This window comes from Mytilus trossulus, chromosome 13 (assembly GCF_036588685.1).
Source record: "Mytilus trossulus isolate FHL-02 chromosome 13, PNRI_Mtr1.1.1.hap1, whole genome shotgun sequence".
NCBI classification, from domain to species: Eukaryota; Metazoa; Mollusca; class Bivalvia; order Mytilida; family Mytilidae; genus Mytilus; species Mytilus trossulus.
The window spans coordinates 8,036,356-8,060,231 of NC_086385.1; the positions used below are offsets into that span (position 1 = coordinate 8,036,356).

The window sequence follows — 23,876 nt, forward strand, 5'->3', positions numbered from 1 at the left end:
TCTAAAAGAAATTTCTCTTTTTTTTATGTAATGGTTTGTTTTTTTATTTTGTTTACCTTATGCTAAAAATTCATTTGCTTTTAAAGGAGTTTTATTTATATAATAATCCCATGTGTTTGAAATCTTGATCAATTTATTTTGCATAACTACATGCATTTGTAAACAAATGATCTCCCTTTTTTTCTCCAAAGAATGTTACACGTATCTAAATCATACAATTATTTCTCAAGCATTGTCAGAAAATTGATATGTCCTCTGTTTTTCCCTTTTTTTGTAAATTGTTCAATAAGTCGGATATGTAAATCATTTGGAAATGTTATTTATTTGTGGTTGAGTAGACAATATTCTTCTTTCGTTTTTGATCTCGATTCTCTGAACTTTTGACCACCATGACCACATTGGCTTTGAAAAATGAACTTCAATAGATACTGATCCTGAACAATATGATCTACTACACATTCTTATTTCTGACTGATATCATTCCATAACATAAGATTGTCATCCTATTTGATTGTCTTCATGTTATAAAAGCTAAAACCAACAAGTTAATGACCATCAGAACGTCTCTCTTGTTATCGTCCAATGATCACCAGATTGTCTCTCTAGTTATCTTTGAAAAGATATGATGCATTCTGACTTTAAACAGACAACCAATCAGTGACCCGAATTCATGTAAACTATTGTGTATAGTCAAAGGCAAACACTGACTTTTCATCCTTGTTTATCGTGACCATGACTTTGCGACAATACGTCTCTCAGCTGCATGTAAACATTGAAAAAGATTTTTTTTTCTTTTTGGTTTATATTGGCAGTGAAGTAGCCTGCACTAGAAGCCACCGTAAATGGCGGGAAATCCGCTATCTACTGGCTACTTTGGAAAGCCCTGCTTTTGACAGGTCCAAATTTTTCTTTTAAGCTATCACTTTTTCAAAACTTGTATTTGCTACATTTTTACTTGGTACATACCATTGACATCCTCCATCCCTGTCACACTGCCTGTGTTAGTCATCCTTACAGAGGAGACGTGTGAGGCAGCGTAGGGTCCAACACGATCAGCTTGTCTCATACTCTTTGCATTGTTTGTTACATCCGGTGGTTGAGAAATTGGTTGTGCTGTAAAAGGATAAATATAAACAATTACATCAGTGGTTTATTTTCTTGAATCTAAGGATTCTGATTGGTGTAAAGTTAACCATGTGACTTTAAAAAATTGTCTTTAAAACTCAATCTTTTAAGCTAGAATCTTCAATTACTCCGAGTTTTTTAATCAGATTTGTGTACCTTGAGTCAGATATCAAACAATCAAAATGAGAACTGAGTATTGAATTGATCATAGATTTTATTTTTTGAGGAAGCTCCAAGCATCCTTAGAGGCTGCTCAGAGCTTTTAAATAGGCTTTTCTCAGCAGTTTATACGACAATATTTATCCTGATCCATTGAGATGTCAATCAAATCTATAGCACTTCTACAATAAGGAAAGTGGAGCATTACAGAGGAAGCTCAAATAACACCTGTGTAAACATCTGGTCAATTAAAATAAAACTTAAATTAAGCCATTTCAATTGATATTTTATAGTGTGTCTTTCTATGTTGTGTAGTGTGTCTTTCTATGTTGTGTAGTGTGTCTTTCTATGTTGTGTAGTGTGTCTTTCTATGTTGTGTAGTGTGTCTTTCTATGTTGTGTAGTGTGTCTTTCTATGTTGTGTAGTGTGTCTTTCTATGTTGTGTAGTGTGTCTTTCTATGTTGTGTAGTGCGTCTTTCTATGTTGTGATGCTACACTATTGTTTCATTTTAAGGTGAAGGTTAGTATCTATTAAAATGTTTAAAACTGCTTCATTAATTTGCAACTGTCCTGATGTTCAGTAGTGATTGTTTTTTTATGTGGTTCATTAGTGTTTCTTGTTTTTTAATAGATTTGACGGTTGGTTTTCCAGTTGGAATGGTTTTACACTAGTAATTTTTGGGGCCTTTATAGCTTGCTGTTCGGTGTGAGCCAAAGCTCCATGTTGAAGACATAATTCAACATATAATGGTTTACTTTTATAAATTTTGACTTGGATGGAGAGTTGTCTCATAGGTACTCATACCACATCTTCTCATATTTATTGCAAGATTTTCAGGATAACTCACAATGTCTGGAATGGTGGACATCTGAGACAGCCCTGGACGTGTTGCCAGGTAAAAAGAACATTGCACTTTGTGGTCTTTGGTCACGCCCCTGATGGTGAGGGGAATGGTCAGAGTAGGAAGACGAACTAGCACCACTATCACGTAACCTGCCTCCTCGTAGAAAGTCACGATTCTGGTCTTCACCAAAGATACTGTCGTCATCGGATGACGATTCTAAAATGAAATATCACAGGAATAAGAGATTTTATGAAAAGTCGTAAGAAATTCATTTAAAATATAATACTTTCACCATTCACAATTTATATAATTTTCTTGACAAAAATGGTTATTTTTAGGGTGTCTTTTTTATTGAAAAATTTCTTGAAATCTTTACAAGTCAGGAGCCTGTAATTCAGGGGTTGTCATGTGACATATTTTTTTTATTTTTTTTCTTTATGACTAAGTTTTCTAGTTTGAATTGTTTTACATTTGTAATTTTGGGGCTGACTTTGTGGGATGGGCTTTGCTCATTGTTGAAAGCTGTACAGTGACCTATAGCTGTTATTTTCTGTGTCATTTGGTCTCTAGTGGAGAGTTGTCTCATTGGCAATCATACAACATCTTCTTTTTTATATCATGGACAGAATGTATAAAATGGTATGCTAAATTAATGCACTAAACTTCAATAAGTCTTGAATGAAGCCCACAAAAGTGTTGCACTTATTTTCAAATAATACTGTGATGTCTGTTATTTGTTTCAATCAAAAAATTTCTTGATTAATAATGATACAATTTGTCCCTTTATTCAAACAAATCAATTATAATTTTCCAGCAGATTTCCAACAGTAAATATTACCATGTCTGGGTCGTTCTTGACCTTTATAATTAACAGATGTACGCTTTGAAGGTAATGGCATCACTGGTACCCTTTTATTGTGCTGAGCTAAAGCCTGCATCACTGCTTCCGTTCGAACTTCTGTAAAATTCAAAATGTTCTTTGTATGAGCAATGCTTCTTAAATATTAAAACTAAATTGATTTTGGAACTGAATTTTTATTATGGATTGTTGGGATGCTGTCCCATTCATCTTTCCCACAAATCTCCTTTTGTTTCTTTTTATATTGTCGTATACAAAATTAATTGTACAATTATGTTCTGAATGCAACCTCATTGGCGGATCGAGGGGGTTCTGGGTGTTTGAACCCCCCTTTTTTTGACCAATCAATGCATTTGAATGGGGGCCTATAGTTGGAGCCCCCCTTTGTCCTGGGTTGGGAACCCCCCTTTTTAAAATGGCTGGATCTGTGCCTGAACCTTCATCATACATTTCCATATACGAATTATAACTGACATTTTCTTGTAATTCACTGGCACATGTGTATCTTATTTTCGATATTTGGTTTGATTGTCTTTTTAGTATATTTCCTGGTTACCATGGTTACTAGGGGGGAAATGGTAATGGTAAGACCAAATAAAAATATATGTGTGGTTCCAGTAACCCTACCTACCCTACTTTTTAGTCTCTAAAATAGCCTACCCTTAAGACTTTTTTGCCATTTTTCATTAAGCACTGTTACAAGTCAGAATGTTGCTCCAATAGACTCAATGTAAAAATAAAACATAAAATTAAAAAAAATCCCTACCTACATGTAACTAACCCATCTTTTTTGTAACTTGTAACTGGAACCACACATACTTTTTTATTTGACCTAATAAAAGTGCCTTGCCTTCCAACCCCTATCCCAATCCTTTTTCAACCCAAAACCTCATTTTTTTTTTGAATAGCTCTTATATAAAAGGTACACCTGCAGATTTTTTTTCTTGCTAGGTTTTCTGCTTTTACAAGTTCAATTTCAATTCAATTCCTATTAAACAAATTTTTAGTTTAGACTGTACTTGGCCTGATTTAACGACTTTTCTGTATATGTATATGTTTTTATGAATAAATAAAAGAGGTTCATATCCAGTTTTCAATTGACCATAAAATTCTCTCAAGTATATCAACTTCATACATACAAAAATATAAACCACTATGAAATCCTATAATTATACACACACATGTTTATCTAGACTTAAACTGGTTAATGAGTGGCAATTTGTACAAAATTATAATGTCAAAAGTTATACCTCAATGCTTTTCAATTAGAGGGAATTTTTTAACGCTAATTGACAAAATTGTAACCTTTTAACATACCGACATTTACAAATAGTTTAAAACATGTCATTTCATAAATATACTTTGTATCAAGGAAGTTCATGCTGACTTTAAGGATTGTCACAAGATGTCATTCACGGAAAACATTCAAGCTCAAGTTTTTATCTTTTTCATGTATTTGTATCATGGATGTGGAGCAGATTCCAATTAGAAGGAAAATTGGCCACCCAAAGTCCCAAAAGACATTGTTTAACAAAAAAAGTTATATAATTTTATAGCAAGATTTCAAACTTCCAGACTTCCTTTCAAACCCCTTCTGCTAAAGGCAATCAGGAACTTGTGGTTCAGGGAAAATACTCAATCTCAAGTTTTTATCTTTTTCATGTATTTGTATCATGGATGTGGAGCAGACTCCAATTAGAAGGAAAATTGGCCACCCAAAGTCCCAAAAGACATTGTTTAACAAAAAAGTTATATAATTTTATAGCAAGATTTCAAACTTCCAGACTTCCTTTCAAACCCCTTCTGCTAACAGCAAACAGGAACTTGTAGTTTAGTGGTTGCTGTGGTTTGAAATTCATGTCTGTCATATTTGTTTTTTCGTAAAAAAAATATTTTTTTATTAATAATTGTCTACAAGGACTGTCAATTTATCATTTACTCAGGCTATGTGTGTATAAAAATTTCAGGCAAATCAGGAAATCCTGTGTAAATGTTACACATTGTTAAGGTACATCAATGAAAACCAGATGCTCCGCAGGGCGTAGCTTTATACGACCGCAGAGGTTGAACCCTGAACGGTTGGGGCAAGTATGGACACAACATTCAAGCTGGATTCCGCTCTAAATTTGGATTGTGATTAAATGGTTGACACAGCATAGGTTTCTGACACAGAATGAATGTATTCAAATGAACTTAAATTTTTTGTTTTCTCTTAGAGCAATTCACTATGCTGTTGAATATTAATCCTCTCAAAAAAATGTTTGAAGAAATTTTCTTTTTATTTATGAAATTTCAAATGAGAAAAATTGAACCCAATTTTTTATTCACATCCCCCTTTCCCTTATTCCAAAACAAATTTCAATTAAAATATTCTAATGGAGTTTGCAACAATTACTACTCATTTAAATACATCATAAAATATTAAGATGTAAAAAAACTGCTTGTTATCACTGAATGGTAAAGATTATTTAAATTTATCAGTTGGTAGTAAAAAGTGAATATACATTGTATATTGTATATAACAAAGATTTAAGTTGATTCTGGACAAAGAAAGATAACTCCAATTAAAAAAAATTCTTGCAGATATTTCTTGCTTACTATACTGGACAAAGAAAGATAACTCTTAATTAAAAAAAAAATTGCTATTTCACAATATTGTGAAATTAGATATTTCTTGCCATTGCACAATACTGTGCAATTGAAAAGACTTGCTATTGCACAATACTTAATATAATAATTTTAGATCCTGATTTGGACCAACTTGAAAACTGGGCCCATAATCAAAAATCTAAGTACATGTTTAGATTCAGCATATCAAAGAGGCCCAAGAATTTAATTTTTGTTAAAATCAAACTTAGTTTGATTTTGGACCCTTTGCACTTTAATTTAGACCAATTTTAAAACTGGGCCAAAAATTAAGAATCTACATACACAGTTAGATTTGGCATATCAAAGAACCCCAATTATTCAATTTTTGATGTTTAATTTTGGACCTCGATTTGGGCCAACTTGAAAACTGGGCCAATAATCAAAAATCTAAGTACATTTTTAGATTCAGCATATCAAAGAACCCCAAGGTTTCAATTTTTGTTAAAATCAAACTAAGTTTAATTTTGGACCCTTTGGACCTTAATGTAGACCAATTTGAAAATGGACCAAAAATTAAGAATCTACATACACAGTTAGATTCGGCATATTAAAGAACCCCATTTATTCAATTTTGATGAAATCAAACAAAGTTTAATTTTGGACCCTTTGGGCCCCTTCTTCCTTAACTGTTGGGACCAAAACTCCCAAAATCAATACCAACCTTCCTTTTATAGTCATAAACCTTATGTTTAAATTTCATAGATTTCTATTTACTTATACTAACGCTATGGTGCGAAAACCAAGAAAAATGCTTATTTGGGTCCCTTTTTGGCCCCTAACTCCTAAACTGTTGGGACCGAAACTCCCAAAATCAATACCAACCTTCCTTTTGTGGTCATAAACATTGTGTTTAAATTTCATTGATTTCTATTCACTTTAACTAAAGTTATTGTGCGAAAACCAAGAATAATGCTTATTTGGGCCCTTTTTTGGCCCCTAATTCCTAAACTGTTGAAACCAAAACTCCCAAAATCAATCCCAACCTTTCTTTTGTGGTCATAAACCTTGTGTCAAAATTTCATAGATTTCTATTAACATAAACTAAAGTTATAGTGCGAAAACCAAGAAAATGCTTATTTGGGCCCTTTTTGGCCCCTTATTCCTAAAATGTTGGGACCAAAACTCCCAAAATCAATACCAGCCTTCCTTTTATGGTCATAAACCTTGTGTTAAAATTTCATAGATTTCTATTCACTTTTACTAAAGTTAGAGAGCGAAAACTAAAAGTATTCGGACGACGACGACGACGAAGACGACGACGCCAACGTGATAGCAATATACGACGAAAATTTTTTCAAAATTTGCGGTCGTATAAAAACAATATATCATCTTGTACACATTCTAAAATATTAATGCACCAGTCAAATACCTATTTGTTAATGGTGTCAGTGTTTTGGTATTTTTTCTCATTTAAATGTGGTGGTTTTTTTGCAAGATTTTTTGGTTTTGTTTTGAGGGAAAACTTATAATATTCACAAAATTTTAGAATCTAGCTTTTTATACCTTGATTTTATTGTAGGCACCTTTTGTCTATTTGTGAGAATTTTAACTCCCTAGATGACTTTTCTTTATGTTGTTGTGTTGCGGTTTCATTGATGTCTACCTCTCAATTGTCAATTCTTTTATAAATAAAATTACAATATATAGTGTTTTCTTGTAAAATTTCTAAGGACCAATGAAAGGTAAGTCAAGCATTGCTGCCCATTTCCCAATTATTCACAATTTGAATGCTGTTTTGGAACCAGGTGTAAGTCAAGCATTGCTGCCCATTTCCCAATTATTCACAATTTGAAGCTATTTTCAAACCCAGTGTATTTACCTGAATGATATCTATTGTCTTCCCTTGTGACCCTTCTGGCCTCCTTCCTGTTTGCCGCTGTTTTTGGACTGGGTGCATTTTGCCCTACAATAGAAAAATATTGTTTTTCGTAATTAAGATAAATATATATATATGAAATGAAGTTAAAACACACACATATACCCAAAGTCTTGAATATCAGCAGTCCTGACAGGGGTTAATTTAATACTTTTATTAGAGGGGGAGGGGGCTGTACCCATAACACTGGGAAAATTCTATGTGATTTATTTGCATTGATTAAAAAAAATTAATAATTGTCTAGCTACAGGTAAATGCCCTCTATCACTTTCTATTTCTACTTTACTACTGTGGATTCATTTATTTTCGTGGATATCAATTTTTGTGGATTGAAGAAAATTTACATTTTCGTGGATATCTGAATTCTTGGTTTGCCGATTTCTATGTACAAAGCCTGTAGAAAATTTGTAATTCGTTGAACATATGAATTCGTGGTTCACCTGTACTCACGAAACCCACGAAAATTGGAATCCAACAAATAATAATGAATCCACAGTATTACAGGTTTTTGGAGATTTGTAATTGATGTAAGATGCAGATGCACCTGACCAAAACATGGTCAAATATAATACAAATGTTATACAATTCTAAAGAAATTAGGATTACAATTGTGCATCAACTTTTTCATGAAGTCAAACAATTGATATTTTTTTGCTCTCAATCTGAAGGTCTCGAGTGTGTACCTGAAGGAGATTATTAAAGAAACACTTGACATGCAAACAGAAGTCTTAACACACTGCTGTCAAAAGATAAAGGGTTATATTCATATTGACACTTCAAGAGAAGTATTCTTAATATTGACCTTATTCATGTGTATTTTAGGGAGGCTAAATAATTGTTTTTCTGAAAATTTGGTATTGATGTAAGATGCAGTTTCACCAGACCATGAAAACATGATCAATTATACATAACAAATTTTGAACAATTCTTAACCCTTGTCGTGCGGGGGCCGTAATATTACGGCCGTACCCAGAATACTGTTATTTTGGCATCAATGGCGCTCCATACATTTAGAGGTCATCGTAATACCATTTATTTTGTAGTGTATGCACGTTTCCTCAATCTGAAACTATTCATGTCATGTTTCTCACTTTAAATATTCATTTTGAGCTCAAATACAAACTTCAAAATTTGATATCGGACAAAATTGGGTTTTTAGGAGGGGTGGGCTTACCTTCAAGGTCTGAATCACGGAGTTCAGAGGACTGAAACCTTGACAAATACCGTTAACCTAAAGGCACATAACGACTGGTCGTGTCTATTATCAAAATACGCCGAGGAAACGACTACTTCCGGTTGCAAGTCCAGTTAAAGTTCAAAATTGGAAAAATTCCGAAATTTGGTGAATTTTGGTGCAAATGACCTTCTTTACACTGATGAACCCAGATCAGTTTCACTCCGACCTAACAACTGTTGTGATAAAAGTGTTCACTGGTGTCCACGCTACATGTAAACTACAGATGGATGCATCTATTAGCATCTCTCGGACTTACAGGTCGAGAAAAAGAACGAAAAAAGGTCAAAATTGACGCTTTTTGTACCTGAGGACCAACTTTGGGGCAAATTCCCGCCAAAAAATTCTGCCTCCTCACCCCGACCAGCCCACCCCGTGATCACCAATTTTAGATTTATTGTAATCAGTATGCATCAGCATCAGGGTACAGCTCATTTGCATATCATTTGCATATTTTTGCAAATACTCGAAATTTAGACAATTTCTGAAAACAACTCAGCATGGTAAGGGTTAAGAATTAGGATTTAAATTATTCATAAAATTTAAGCCCTTTTAATTTTTTCATGAAGTCAAACAATTGATACTTTTTTGCTCTCAATCTGAAGGTCTCGAGTGTGTACCTGGAGGAGATTATAGAAGAAACACTTGACATGCAAACAGAAGTCCTAACATTCTGCTGTCAAAAGATAAAGGGTTATATTCATACTTACACTTCAACATAAGTGTCCTTAATATTGACCTCATTCATGTGTATTTTTGGGGGGCTAAATAATTGTTTTTCTGAAAATTTGGTATTGATGTAAGATGCAGTTGACTCGGACCATAAAAACATGATCAATTATAATACAAATTTAGAACAATTCTTAAGAATTTGGATATAAATTGTACATAAAATTTAAGCCCTTTTAATTTTTTCATGAAGTCAAACAATTGATATTTTTTTGCTCTCAAGCTGATGGTCTTGAGTGTGTACCTGAAGGAGATTACTGAAGAAACACTTGACGTGCAAACAGAAGTCCTAACATACTGCTGTCAGAAGATAAAGGGTTATATTCATATTGACACTTCAAGTGTCCTTGATATTGACCTCATTCATCACATTTATAGGCAAATGTCAAACACAAGATTTTATACAGCTACTTATAAAATGATATTGAATGAACTTTTAGTATTTTAAAGTCTTCTGTTGTGAGATGTTTAAATTTTGGGGATAATAAAGTGATCCTTAAGGAGAATCAAAAGATAAAAGAAATTACAAGACTTTTAGGGAAAAGGATGAAAACATTGGACCCAGGGTATATGAAGTCAAATATTTATTTTCTTTTATACTCCTTATGGGAGTTTTTGGTCTGACATCCAATCTATAATTCTTACCACACATATCTTTAAAAATTCAATTCTCATTAAAACCAAAATAAAACATATTTCCTAGATCTTATTGGTGGGGGCAAGAAACAGATCATAAATTCTTGATAATTTTTTTAGGGATAGAGAAAGAGAGATAAATAAAACCTATTTTTTTAGTTTTATTACAACTTGACAAATTATCAATTACCTTGTTACAGTAATGATTAAGAGTGCAAATAAATAATTTAAATGCAAAAAGAGACTTGTATCCTCTAAATTGGAAGTGAAAAATCATTATGTGTAAAACTTGATTTATTTACAATATAATACTTTGTTACTTTGTAATGAATCAGAGTGGAAGTGAATCATGTTACATGTAAATAGAGAATGAGGAAGAGAAAGACAGATAGAGAGACTAATAAAATATATAATCTAAATTGGCAGTTAAAAATATCATTATGTGTACAACTGGATTAATCTACAATCTATAATACTTTGTTTATTAACAGGTATTGAATCAGAGTGGAAGAATCATGTTACATGTAAATTGAGAAATAGGGAAAGAAAGCAGGAGGGAAGGAGAAAGAGAGAAAGAGAGATAGAAAGACTTGTATAATCTAAATGGGAAGTGTAAGTAAATCATTAGGTGTAAAAGTAGATTAATCTACAATCTAATACCTTTGCTACTTTGTAATGAATCAGAATAGAAGTGAATCATGTTGCATGTAAGGAAAGAAAGAGAGAGAGAAAGAGAAAGAAAGAGAGAATTTAGACTAATATAATCTGAATTGTCAGTTAAAAATCATTATGTGTACAACTAGATTTATTTACAATCTTATGCTTTGTTACTTTGTAATGATTCAGAGTGGAAGTGATTCATATCCAATGTAAACAAATAGTTTCTACAAACACCTGGTCAATGTATGATGACTCCTTGATCTACCATTTAACCCTGTGTATTATAGATGTTTATACTTATGAATAATATAACACTAATCTAAATAACCCCATTAGCTACTTTTGATAGTTTAAGTTTCACTGAAGTAAAACTTAAACTTATTAAGATAAACAAAAGAATAAAGTAAAACTGTGTTAGTCATAGTATAAATTTTACACTCCAACATCAGACAGTCCTTTTTCAGTTTTCAGTATGTGTACTAATGCTGAGATGACATTTTACTTATGAATTATAAAACACTAATATAAATAAGCCTCTAGCTACTTTTAATATCGCTACTTTCGATATCATTGTTTCACTGTTTTAAACTTATTTAGATAAACAAAAGAATAACTATAGAGTTTTGTTAATCATGATACCTAAATTTTTAACTAAAAATATGAAAGTCCAATTTCAGTTTTCAGGGTATGTAATTTGTCAAGCTCTAAAGCAGCCAGAATATATTAAAAAAAGAAGTATTTAAACAAGTCCTTGATCTTTTTTTTTGGAGATTTTGCATGACAAACTCATTTTGAATGTTATTATCTATTACATAACACATGAACTATTCAATATTAAAGTAAATTCCTCAGAACCATACAACGTTACCTTATGTCATGATTTTAAAAGTTCAAACAATGTGCATAATTACATGAGGTGACTTAAATGCCAACAAAGCAATTTATCTGTACATGTATATTTATTAAAAAAAAGGAATTATTTTTTAATGAATTTTCAACTGTACATAGCTAAAATAGGCGTTTTGCGTAGCTATTTTATGGTGTTGCCTTATTACAAATGTATTATTATAATTATATTTTTATTTCCATTCTTGTCTTTGTTGGGTAGGACATTACTGATGTCCTTATTTTTATCCTTATATTTTATATAAATTCACTCTATGACATCTTACTATAGGCTAGCCGCTTAAGACAAACTATATGTTTTTTTCTTTGATGTAAGTGGCCAAGAGGGCTAATCTATCAAAACTTGGCAACTGATTAGATATTGAGTACAATTTTTAATTGTATTTTCCTGTTATTGTAAAATTTGAAATATTCAAAAATACTTCCCACAGGAAATTAAATTTTAAAATTCTTGTTTCGATGTTTCGATATAGCTATTAAAGAGAGCACTTTTTGCAGGTAAAATATGATGAAGAAACTCAGTGAAAGAAAGAAAAAAACTTAAAAATCATGAAATTTAGTTTTGAATCATTATGTTGACAACTGAATCTTTATTGAAGGTTGCAACAAGCATTATTAATTGTGTATGAGCCAAACTGATATGTCCATATACATGATATAGGGGATGTAAATATTTACTGATTATTATGAAACTAAATTGTGCATTTATTACTGTTGCATTTTTTTGCATTAATAAACACAAAGCAATAATCTCTGAACAGTATCTAAGCCAAATTTTTTTTTTTTTTTTTTAGATATTGGATCCCCTTACTAAAATATTCTGAAAATAATGAAACTTCAAAGAACCCATTTTCATGGTAAACATCTACTACAATATATCAATGTTGTTAAGGTAAACAAAGGAGTAGGTTCTTGAATGAAAGTGGCCGCAATTGTGTTCATTCATAATATTGAAAAGTTGTATTTGACAAAAACCATCTGAAAAGTGACGATTTTTGGCATATTTGATAGATTTTTCATATTTTAAATTGAATCCGAGCGTTTTTAATGACTAAATTAATCAGTTAAAATATTTCACATAAACTAATTGAATCAATTGAAATAGACACATAAGTGTTTAGAAAGTGTCAAAAAGATTTCGTTAGATGAACTTGAAAATTGAGGTCCAAATCGTCCCTTACCGGACCTACTCCTTTGATAGAGCTATACAAAATCTATATCTACTCACCAGAAATTTGTTGAGGTGGACTTTTGTTGACATATGGGTTTAGCAAACGTGATCTTTTCTTATCATAGCCTTTTCGTGTGATGTCACCTGAAAAATACATGAAAGCACATTCTAATTTCTTATCGTAGCTTGTTTTGCATGATGTCACCTGCAAAATACATGAAAACACATTCTAATAATACTAATTTCTTAAAATCTACAAGTAATTCTTCCATCATGATCCTATAATTGTTGTAATCTTAATTAACCAGATGTTCAATTTAGTAACACTACATGTCAATTCATCTGCTGTCTGAGGTACATGTAAATTCAATTCTATCATTAGATAATGTTAGATTGGCATGTTTCACTTTCATATTTAACAGCACTACCATTAGGTTGATACCACTGTTGGTGGACTTTTAATATGAATTTGAATGTGATACTCAAAAAGGGTGCCATTCATGTGAAATTTTGAGTACAACCTATGAGACAGCACACAGGACAAAACCCAAGATATGTAGATATCAATATAAGGACTTTAACTATTGATTTGATTGTTGCTTGATTAAAGTTTATGCTTTTTGATTGATTGTTGGCTGCTTTTTGGACTGATTGTTGGCTGCTTAAAAGTCTATGCTTTTGGACTGATTGTTGGTGGCTCCTTTGAAAGCCCTTTGAAAGCCTGTAAGAACATACTTAAATTTTACTATTCAAAAGCCAAAGGATAAATTTTTTTCTTCATTTTTGCTTTTATATTATTACGCAACAGTTACAAAGGTACAAAAGGTTTCATAATACCAAATCAGGAAATGTTCAATACTTTGTAATAGTGGCAAAAAAGTCAAAATCTGAACATCCCCAAAATCATGAAAACTTTCATCCATCCAATTAGACATCAATTTTTTTTTTAAATGTAATGAAACTTTCATACATTCAACATTGCCCAATTACATAATATGTTTTTTTTTATGTAATACAATAAATTTTCCGATGTTCTCTGTTTTCTCATCATTCGACATATGTTATCAAATAAATTTTAAAAAGCAGACAAAGTATATATGTACAATACAAAGATGAAACATAGATAAAACGTTATCTTAACAACACATCAGATTACTCACAAAGTCAAACAGGTTTTATATGATAAACGTAGCTATTTAAAAAACTGTTACACCTGATCTCATCAAAGCAACAAGTTCTTTTTCCCATATAAATAAATAAAGGCATAGGACAAATGCATATTAATGTAGATTTTTTTTTTTTTTTTTTCATTATATAAATAAAGGACTAGCATAGGAAAAATGTTGGGAAGACACGCTTAAACATAATGGAACTTCAATTCATATCTAATGCATACATGTACATGTAAAACAGGTTATATCTAGCTATTTAAAAACCTAGCTGTTACACAAGTTTGCATGATATCATCAAAGACAAAAGTTCTCTTTTCTCATATGAATAAATGAAGGCATAGGGCAAATGTTAAAAGACAGTCCTGAGCCTAATAAAACAGATAATTATAAACTAAAGCAAACTTCAATGCATCCTGTTTTATTCATATCTAATGCATACATGTACATGTAAAACCGGTTTTACATAGCTATTTAAAAACCTTCCACTTGCAATGCAGCATGTTATCAAAGAAAACAAGTTTGTTTTCCCTTATGAATAAAGGAATTTTAAGGCATTTATATAAGGCAAATACACATTATCAGTATGAATAAATGAAAGCATGATGGGACAAATTTTAGGCAGACAGCCGTCCAAATCAGAAATGAAAAACCATATCATCCGACATCTCAAAAACAGGTCTACCAGACATCCCCTTAATTCATGTCTCATACCTGTACATGTGTGTACATGAAGGTGTATAACAGGTTTTACCTAGCTTTATAAAAATACTGTTACATATCTGATATCATCAAAGAATCACCCTCTTTTTCCTGTTTGATTAGAAGGAAGATGCCACACAAGGTCATACAAAAATTATTGATACTTTTTAAAATAGTTCCATATAAAATTTTGGGCAGACAGGAGTCTAACCCTTACCATGCTTACCTAACGGTTCCATTTAGCAGTTTTTTAATTAATACAGCCAAAGGCTCTTTTAAGAGTTTTTGTCTCGTTGACACATTCCGCATTGCCATTCTCAATTTTAACAAATATAGTATCAACATCAGAAGGCACATCATTGTCCTCATTTTACAACCTAGTCATCTGCTCATAGAAATCATCCATTGTAAGCATGATAAGACATGTAAGAACAGATGACAGCATTATAGTCATAGAAGTCATCATCAACATGATCAAACAAATAGTGTAACCACGTTTCTTCCTGCTTCTGCTAGTCATTGTAACACATGTCTCCTTAATTAATGAAGAGACAGTCAGACAAAACCTTTCAGAGGGACCCCCCAAAACTTATAAAATTTGTGGCTCAGCTACAAAATGTCTGTGTAAAAGAAGTTATTTCTATAAATTTTGAAAAACAAGCGGTCCTAATGCTTTCTGATTTTTTCATTTTTTTTTCAAAGGGTCAAAGTAAATATTTTATTTTTTTTATGAAATTGAAGAGCCAAATTAATCTGAATTAAGGTGGTTGGTACCACCTTTAAAAGTGAAGTATTACTCTTTCGAAATCAATTTTTGTATGTTCAAGTACATTTGTCAATGATCAACGATTAAGTATCAATAAGTCACAACATCCCAGAATAAATCACAGTACAAACTAGTACTACTACTAGACATCATTTGTCACATGTAAGATGACATTATTGTCTAATTATAGATCTCATCACCATCTGTAAGATGGTATAGAATGGTAAAATATCATGTGACTAAACCACATGGCATATATATCATGTGACTTTAAAACCACATGTTTCCCTGCTAGTCAAACACTCAAATATGCGAACATGTACTGGCTTGCCTCCTTCATGGATACATGGAGTGCAAAAATAACAGATTAAACTTTAGATATGCCCTGATAGCATGTTTTATTCTACCGATTTATGGCTTTGATAAACCACAAGTTTGTATGTCAGAAAAAAAGTCCTTGTACAAAAATGTGATTGATTAATTGGAAGTGTTTAAAGCCACTGTCAGAACTATGGCAAATTGTGGTCAGATGGTATTCAACTTTTATTGATGGAAGCCAGAGTGCCCTTGAAGAACCAACGACCTTAGGCATGTTAGGAAGGATAACTGACAATGCTTAGCTAGTAACATAGCAATAAAACAATTCAAGTCCACAATACATAGAAATCTAAAGACTTAAAAAAATCATAGATGTAATACCCACCCATGTAATTCATTCAGGAATATATACACAATGAAGCAAATATAATTATATTACAAATAAAACAATAAAGTCAATTAAGACTAAGAGATTTAAACATTGTCTAAATAATAAGTTTTTGGGTATTACATCTATGACAAAATGAACGTCACTAAAAAAAATTAAACCTTGCTTCCTGCTCAAAACCTTAAAATCTCTAATATACAAATTGCAGCACTTTCATTAAATATCATCCTTCCTTGCATTACAACATATGATTTAACCACATACATGTATTTTCTGCCATGCTGCCAGTCAAACACTCAAGTATAATATACATGTTTAAACTGGAATCAAATACATAGAGTGCAAAAAAACAGGTTTATAACAGATTAAAATTTACACCTTGCCTGTTTAGCATAGTTAACTACAAAGTTTGTTTTTTGGAGAAAAAAAACATTCTTATCAAAATGACAAGATATACAAGATATACATGTACATGATTTATCAAGGTCATTATTTCTGAAGAAAAGGCACCAGAGTAAAAAGAAAGGAAATAGAGAATGTAGGGTAAAAATGTTGCAAATTAGATAGTTGCTTACAAAGAATTGCTGAAATGGTTATGTTAAATCCCGCTGCAAATGTTTGCACCTGTCCTGAAGTCAGGAATCTGATGTACAGTAGTTGTTGTTTGTTTATGTAATATATACGTGTTTCTCGTTTATTTATATAAATTAGACGGTTAGTTTTTTCAGTTTGAATGGTTTTACACTAGTAATTTTGGGGCCCTTTAATTTATAGCTTGTTGTTCGGTGTGAGCCAAGGCTCTGTGTTGAAGGCCGTACATAGACCTGTAATGGTTTAATTTTTTTTAAATTGTTATTTAGATGGAGAGTTGTCTCATTGTCACTCATACCACATCTTACTATATCTATGAAAAAATGTGCTTTAAACATGTCCTTCACCAAAGGACAAAATCTCAATTATTTGACTGCCACAGAAAAAGAGAGAAAACGGATGGTAAAACATGTAAAATGTTAGTGAATTTAAACATGTGTCCAAAGAGTTGTCGAAATGATTACAAAATGTGCTGAGAACATGAAGCCTGCCCCAGAATGGAACTTTAAAATGTTAACTTAATAATATTTTTGTATATTTATATGATTGCCACCGAAAAATAGAGAGAAAGCCAAGAGTAAAATATTTGGGAATCTAGAGTTGTTGAAATGATTATAAAATCCAGTAAAATATACTGAGAAAATGCCCTTCCCCCAGCATGGTTCATAATGTTATTAACGTTTTATGTATATATTTACAAATCTATCATCATAAATATAGAAGTCATTAGCTTTAATCTGTCAATTACATGTTATAATATTTATAAACAATGCAATGAACACTCCCCAGCTGATTCATTAAACTTTCCACCTTTAATGACACTTCAAAGCTACAGCTACTGATTAATTATCATATGTAATCATAACATATACTACTTAAACCTAATGGGGTCCTCATGAAGGGAACATTTCATTTCTCTTTTGTAAATTTTACATTTAACCACCTTTTTAGGTCACTGTGATATTCTCTTGGCAGAAATAGATAATGCTATATATGGCTAACAAAAATTTATTATTTAATTAATTTTCAAAATCTTCCTGCCCCCCCCCCCCCCCTCCTCCCTCCAAAAAAGCATTCATTGATGATTTTTCCAACATTTCAAGATGTTTCTAACCCACTTATTCTGCTCTCTTATCACTCTCTCTCCTATAAGAATAAACTTGCTCTTTTTATTACTTTTAATTCATTTAAGACTTACTAAAAGTCAAATTGACCTTTAAGAATGAAAGAAATGAAAGATTGGCAGATTAAAGAATGAAGAGGTATTAATCTACAAATGACACTTCAAAGTAACATCTACCAAGGAGTAATGATGAATAATCATAAAACAGTAGGACCGTATGAGGGTCTATGGGAGGTGTCAAGGCATACCAACAAACTGTTGATCATTAATTACCTTACATCTATATAGAAGTGTTTTGCTGCATGATAACTTGATCTTGCCTAACGTTTTTGAATGAAAAACTCATCAGTCTGCATTAAAATCATGAAAATGTTTTCAAACTCCTTCTTTTGTAAATCAACAAATATCATGACAATGGTAAATGTGTATGGCCTTCAATAATGAGCAAAAACCCATAACGCAGAGTCAGCATTACAAGGCCTCAAAATGATAAATGTCAAACAATTCAAACAAGGAAACTAATGGCCTGATTTAAGTAAAGAAAAAAACACAATGAACAAAATACAAGTATGATATAATATATATACAAAAACAAAGACAGGAATTACAGGCTCCTGACTAGGATCTATGCAGACCTGTTTCAGTTAAGCAGACATCAAAAGTTACAACAAAACTATGTGAAATTAGGTAATATTGCAGGAAAGATTAATTAGTATAAGACAACATGCCTACTGGCTGTAGGTATTACAAGTACATTGTACAGTTTACAGAAACTGTTTTCACTTAAAATAGTTGAAATACAAACAATCTATCTTATAGTTTATTTATAGCTGGATTCAGATTTGAATTTATGTCAGTGACCTTAGACTTTTCCATAGATTAAACATTCTTAAGTGGTGGGTAACAAATAATATGTATACCAAGTCTCATTTAAAATATCCTTCATAGCATTCAAAACTTTTCAGTGGGACTCAATTTTGTATCATTTGAATTTTGAATATTGGTATAGTAATTAGTTGGACAACACATCAATTATCCAACTAGTGTACAGTTGGTTCCTAAAAAATATGTATACTAGTTCAGTGAAAATGGACGTCATACTAAACTCCGAATTCTACACAAGAAACTAAAATTAAAAATCACAGTTGAGGACGACCTCTGGGTGCTGCAGTCTTTGTTGCTTTGAAGACCCTTTGGTGGCCTTTGGCTGTTTTCATATCTATGGTCGGGTTGTTGTCTCTTTGACACATTCCCAATTTCCATTCTCAATTTTATTATGACCTTGACATAACAATTATATTTAGAACAATCCCTGCGGTTGTGAGCAAAGAATCATTTTAATATCCTTCAAAACAACTGGTTTATTGTCCAAGTCCTCCTTGTCCAACTACAATGTACCAACTGAGGGTATGGTTCTAACCATATTCTGTGATCAAGCATAGACACAAATGATAGATAGACACAAGTCCTAAAATCGGGTTGATGGTAAAAAGTTCAAAAATACATGTTACAGATCTAGATTTATACCACTCAATGTATTAACATCACATTTAATCCTAATTTATAGTCAGGAAAACTGACTTTCAAGTATTTCCTGGGGAAAGTGGTCTAGTTTATTGTCTATATATAATAGCTAAAACATGTTAAGTACATCCATATGAATTTAGTAAAAAAAATCTTGTTTCAAAATTCTGATGAGAAACATATAAAAACATACTTTAAGAGCGCATTTGTTTCTAACCTAATCTAACGATGTAAACGGTTACGCGTAGTCGTTTAATGCAGTTGTTTCTGACATTTTTTGGTCAACTTTGACATTGTTCACATAATCGATGTACGCACAAAATAGTCGCGTAGTCGTTGATTGTTTATCGTTGAGACGTGTAAACGATAAATTTGTTGCAGCATCTGTCGTTTAAATAATTACGAGCATGTGTTGTTTTCGTAAAGTCCTGGTTATTTATTTCCCGCACTTTTACCTGTTTGTTTACAGTGCGTGAGTGTAATCTATTTCTGTCTGACTACGTGGGGTCGATAAAGTTTATTAAACGATGTATTTGTTTCTAGCAGCCTAACGTTTACTAAACAATAGTCATCGATGACAAAATTTCGGATACTCTAAATGTGCACAGGAAATTCACAAGTATAGTTTACTTTCGTAGCATATACTTAGCTTCAGGCCCCTCAACTTTTTTCACTAGTCATGTAAATTTTTAACAACCAACAAACATTAGTTAGATATGTAGTATGATAAGGCCATTTTAAACACTGATCTATCAGGAGGGGTGGCATACCAAGGCTAATTGAACAAATCAGATTCCTACAGACATAACAAATTTTACAGACAAAAAAGTGCCTCATTACACTGCTAAGTCTCATATTTCCCCTAATTTTTGATAACCCTTCTTGATTTTATATATATATTCAATTGAAAAAAAATGCAATTTTTTTCCCATTGATTTTTTTCCTATGATACATTGTATGTACAATGTAACCAATCCTTCAATCCTTGTAATAAAGTACAAATGTTGCCAAAAAATAAATGTTCTCCTTAAAATTAAACCGTTTCCTGTATAAACATTATATATAAATTTTAATTAAAAACCTCAAAGAATTCATATATTTAGTAAGTGAGGTTAAATGTAACTGAATAATCTGTGAGTCAGTTGGTCCTGAATGGAGGAGTTAAATGTCATTTTTTCCCCATAAAATTGAGAAAGGAAATTGGGAATGTGACAAAGAGACAACAACCAGACCATAGAGCAGACAATGGCCGAAGGCCACCAATGGGTCTTCAATGCAGCGAGAGAAACTCGCACATCTGGAAGCCTCTTTCAGCTGGCCCCTAAACAAATATATACTAGTTCAGTGATAATGTATACGTTCAGATTACCTTAGAAGAGATATATTTTGATTATTTTGTATGTCCCAGATGTGAAAGTACTAAGACAGAGTTATGCCAAATTATGAATGAAAACTAATGAGTAATGACAATTACAGCAGCACATGTTTTACAAAGATATTATAGTTTACTCTATTCCTTGAACCTCTGAAATCATAACCCAGAAAATTACAATAATATGGATCCCTGCATAACAAAGTAAACAAATATCTACACTGAGTAAAACAAGTTTTGCAACAACAATTTTAAAACCATATTTCAAAATTAAATTTCATTTCTAAACATAAATTTATGATAATTAATTTATAACTGTACTATTTTAACATAGAAAATAAACAATAAAATGGTCCTTAATCAACCACATATATTTAACTGTTTATTTTCTCAACTCTTATAAATTTTTATTTCAAAAGTCTTTGAATTAAAATATATGTTGCTAAACTTTATATACTCAGCATATATATACAACAATCTTAATTTTTCTAGAAATGTTTTAAACATTACATCCCATCCTTAATGAATGTTCCTGTCTGAACTTTCTAACATTCTTAACAAACAATTGAAGTATAAAGTGTATCATACAGGAAAGATCAATCAGTTTGTCACTGTCATGGGTTCATTTACACAATTTTATAAACTCTTCCCTAGACATGCAAGAGGGGATGATAGTGAAAGCTCCTTGCACAAATTTCCAATTTTTTTGTAAATTGCCCTTTTTTTCTCCCTCAAGATCCTGCCTTTTATACCCCCTAAATAACACATCCAGTATATCCCAACTTTGCTATCCCCTTTATCATGTTTAAGTTAGTCTTCACAATAGACTTCTGAATCTCGAGGCCCAAAGCTATGCTTCAGCACCAACACTGATCTCAAAACTATAAAAGATGAGGCACACTATAATAAAATTGAGAATGGAAATGGGGAATGTGTCAAAGAGACAACAACCCGACAATAGAACAGACAACAACAGAAGGTCACCAACAGGTCTTCATACTTAGATATGACAGCATCCCAACAAAACAAAATTAAAGACAGCAGGTAAAACACTTTTCAATGATTAATTGGCAAAACGAAATTAATGCCATCATTCTTAATGACTTTGAGGGGATAAACTATCATGACTATAGAAAATGCAGTGTTGTACATGTACATGTATTCTTGTATCAGATCTTAAATGATGAACTTTATATGACAATGTAAATCAAAGTTTTTGGGTTCAGTGATTCATTTACAAAACATGCTCCTTGTTGAATTTACAGAATGAATAGACTTGAAATTTTAAAATATTGGGGGTTTGGCTACAAAAGATGGTGGTATTCTAATTAAGAAGGGGGCTTAAATATCTGCAGTAATGTAAATTTCAAATTTTAAGGAATTAAAGCTTACTTATAAAAAAGTAGATGTGATATGATGGCCAATGAGACAACTGTCCACAAGAGACCAAAATGTACTTTATTTGTTTGTGTACTGAATAAAATGTAATACACATTTCAATTCAAAATCACACAGACAGTATTCACGATTTGAAATGCAATGGCTTACCATCCCAAATTTATATGTACAAAACAATGTACATGCCATATATATTATACATAAATTCATAAAGTTCATTCACCAACAAACAAACAAAATACATTTATGAATATGTAATACATTTACACTTGTATGTCGTATTGTCAAATGTAAACATTTACCTTCATTTTCATCATGAAACTCATTGTCTTGTAATCCTTCTATTATATCACCTAGATTGTACATCATTAATTCCGTAACCACTATTTCAACACATAAAATCAAAATGAGTTAAAATATATCCATCACAATATAACATTTTTGTCGGAACGACGACTACAATGTATGTACAACCACTTAACACAAGGAAAGAGAAATAATGATAGGAAAGTGCAGCTTCCCCTAGGTCAAACACAAAAATGTTCACGTTGTCACAGCTCCCGTGAAGGGGGTCTACATGGGGGAAGAGAAAATGTGATAGGAGAAAGTGCAGCTTCCCCTAGGTCAAACACAAAAATGTTCACGTTGTCACCAGCTCCTGTGAAGGGGGTCTACATGGGGGAAGAGAAAATGTGATAGGAGAAAGTGCAGCTTCCCCTAGGTCAAACACAAAAATGTTCACGTTGTCACCAGCTCCTGTGAAGGGGGTCTACATGGAGGAAGAGATATTATGATAGGAGAGTGTGCAGCTTCCCCTATGTCAGACAGAAAAATGTTCACGTTGCATAGATGCCAACCCCCTTTTGACACAATCAGTAACAAACTATGAAATTTTCTGTATTTCTTAAAAGTTTTCAGTAATCATTCATAAACCTGCACTTACCAATAAAAATTACTGACGAGTGGTTGTAAGGTGATGTGCACTAAAATTGTCGTTTAAAATGTTGTCTGTAGTATGTATTCCATTAATTAATTGTTCAGTTGTTCTCGACTCGTACATTTTCGTTTTGTCAAGGAGAAGTAGAGAAGTGGGGGAAACTACTCATAAAATGCAAGTTTGCCTCTTCGGAAGTCAGTTAGTTACTCAACAATAGGTTGATAACTCCAGAGAAACCGGAAGCATTACATTGGCGTTTACTAAATACTGGACCAGGACGGAAAAGTAATGATAAAAATCCGCGTTTAACAAAATTGAACGGCGATGATTGGTAATCGGTAACTATTCGACTTTGACCGTAATAGCATAGTTTTTATAGCAAAATCGGAGAAACTACGCAAAAATCGTAATGGTTGGCATCTATGAGTCATCAAGCTCCTGTGAAGGGGGTCTACATGGAGGAAGAGATATTATGATAGGAGAGAGTGCAGCTTCCCCTATGTCAGACACAAAAATGTTCACACTGTCACCAAGCTGAGCTGCTCCCGTGAAGGGGGTCTACATGCATATGGGGGAAGAGATATTATGATAGGAATGAATGCAGCTTCCCCTAGGTTTAAATAGGCACAAAAATGTTCACAGTCACCAAGCTCCCGTGAAGGGGGTCTACATGGGGGAAGAGATATTATGATAGGAAAGAATGCAGCTTCCCCTAGGTTTAAATAGACACAAAAATGTT

At 32.3% G+C, this 23,876-nt stretch overlaps 1 protein-coding gene across 1 annotated transcript in view; it reads right to left on the minus strand.

Moving 5' to 3' along the window:
- Nucleotides 1-23,876, minus strand: part of LOC134693932 (disco-interacting protein 2 homolog C-like) — an 86,986-nt gene that overhangs the window by 56,491 nt on the left and 6,619 nt on the right. The window contains exons 2-6 of the mRNA XM_063554883.1: nucleotides 12,907-12,993; nucleotides 7,457-7,540; nucleotides 2,968-3,087; nucleotides 2,133-2,345; nucleotides 967-1,113 (exon numbers count right to left, since the gene is read on the minus strand). Coding sequence (XP_063410953.1) covers nucleotides 967-1,113; nucleotides 2,133-2,345; nucleotides 2,968-3,087; nucleotides 7,457-7,540; nucleotides 12,907-12,993 — 651 coding nt within the window. The remainder of the gene's footprint in view (nucleotides 1-966; nucleotides 1,114-2,132; nucleotides 2,346-2,967; nucleotides 3,088-7,456; nucleotides 7,541-12,906; nucleotides 12,994-23,876) is intronic.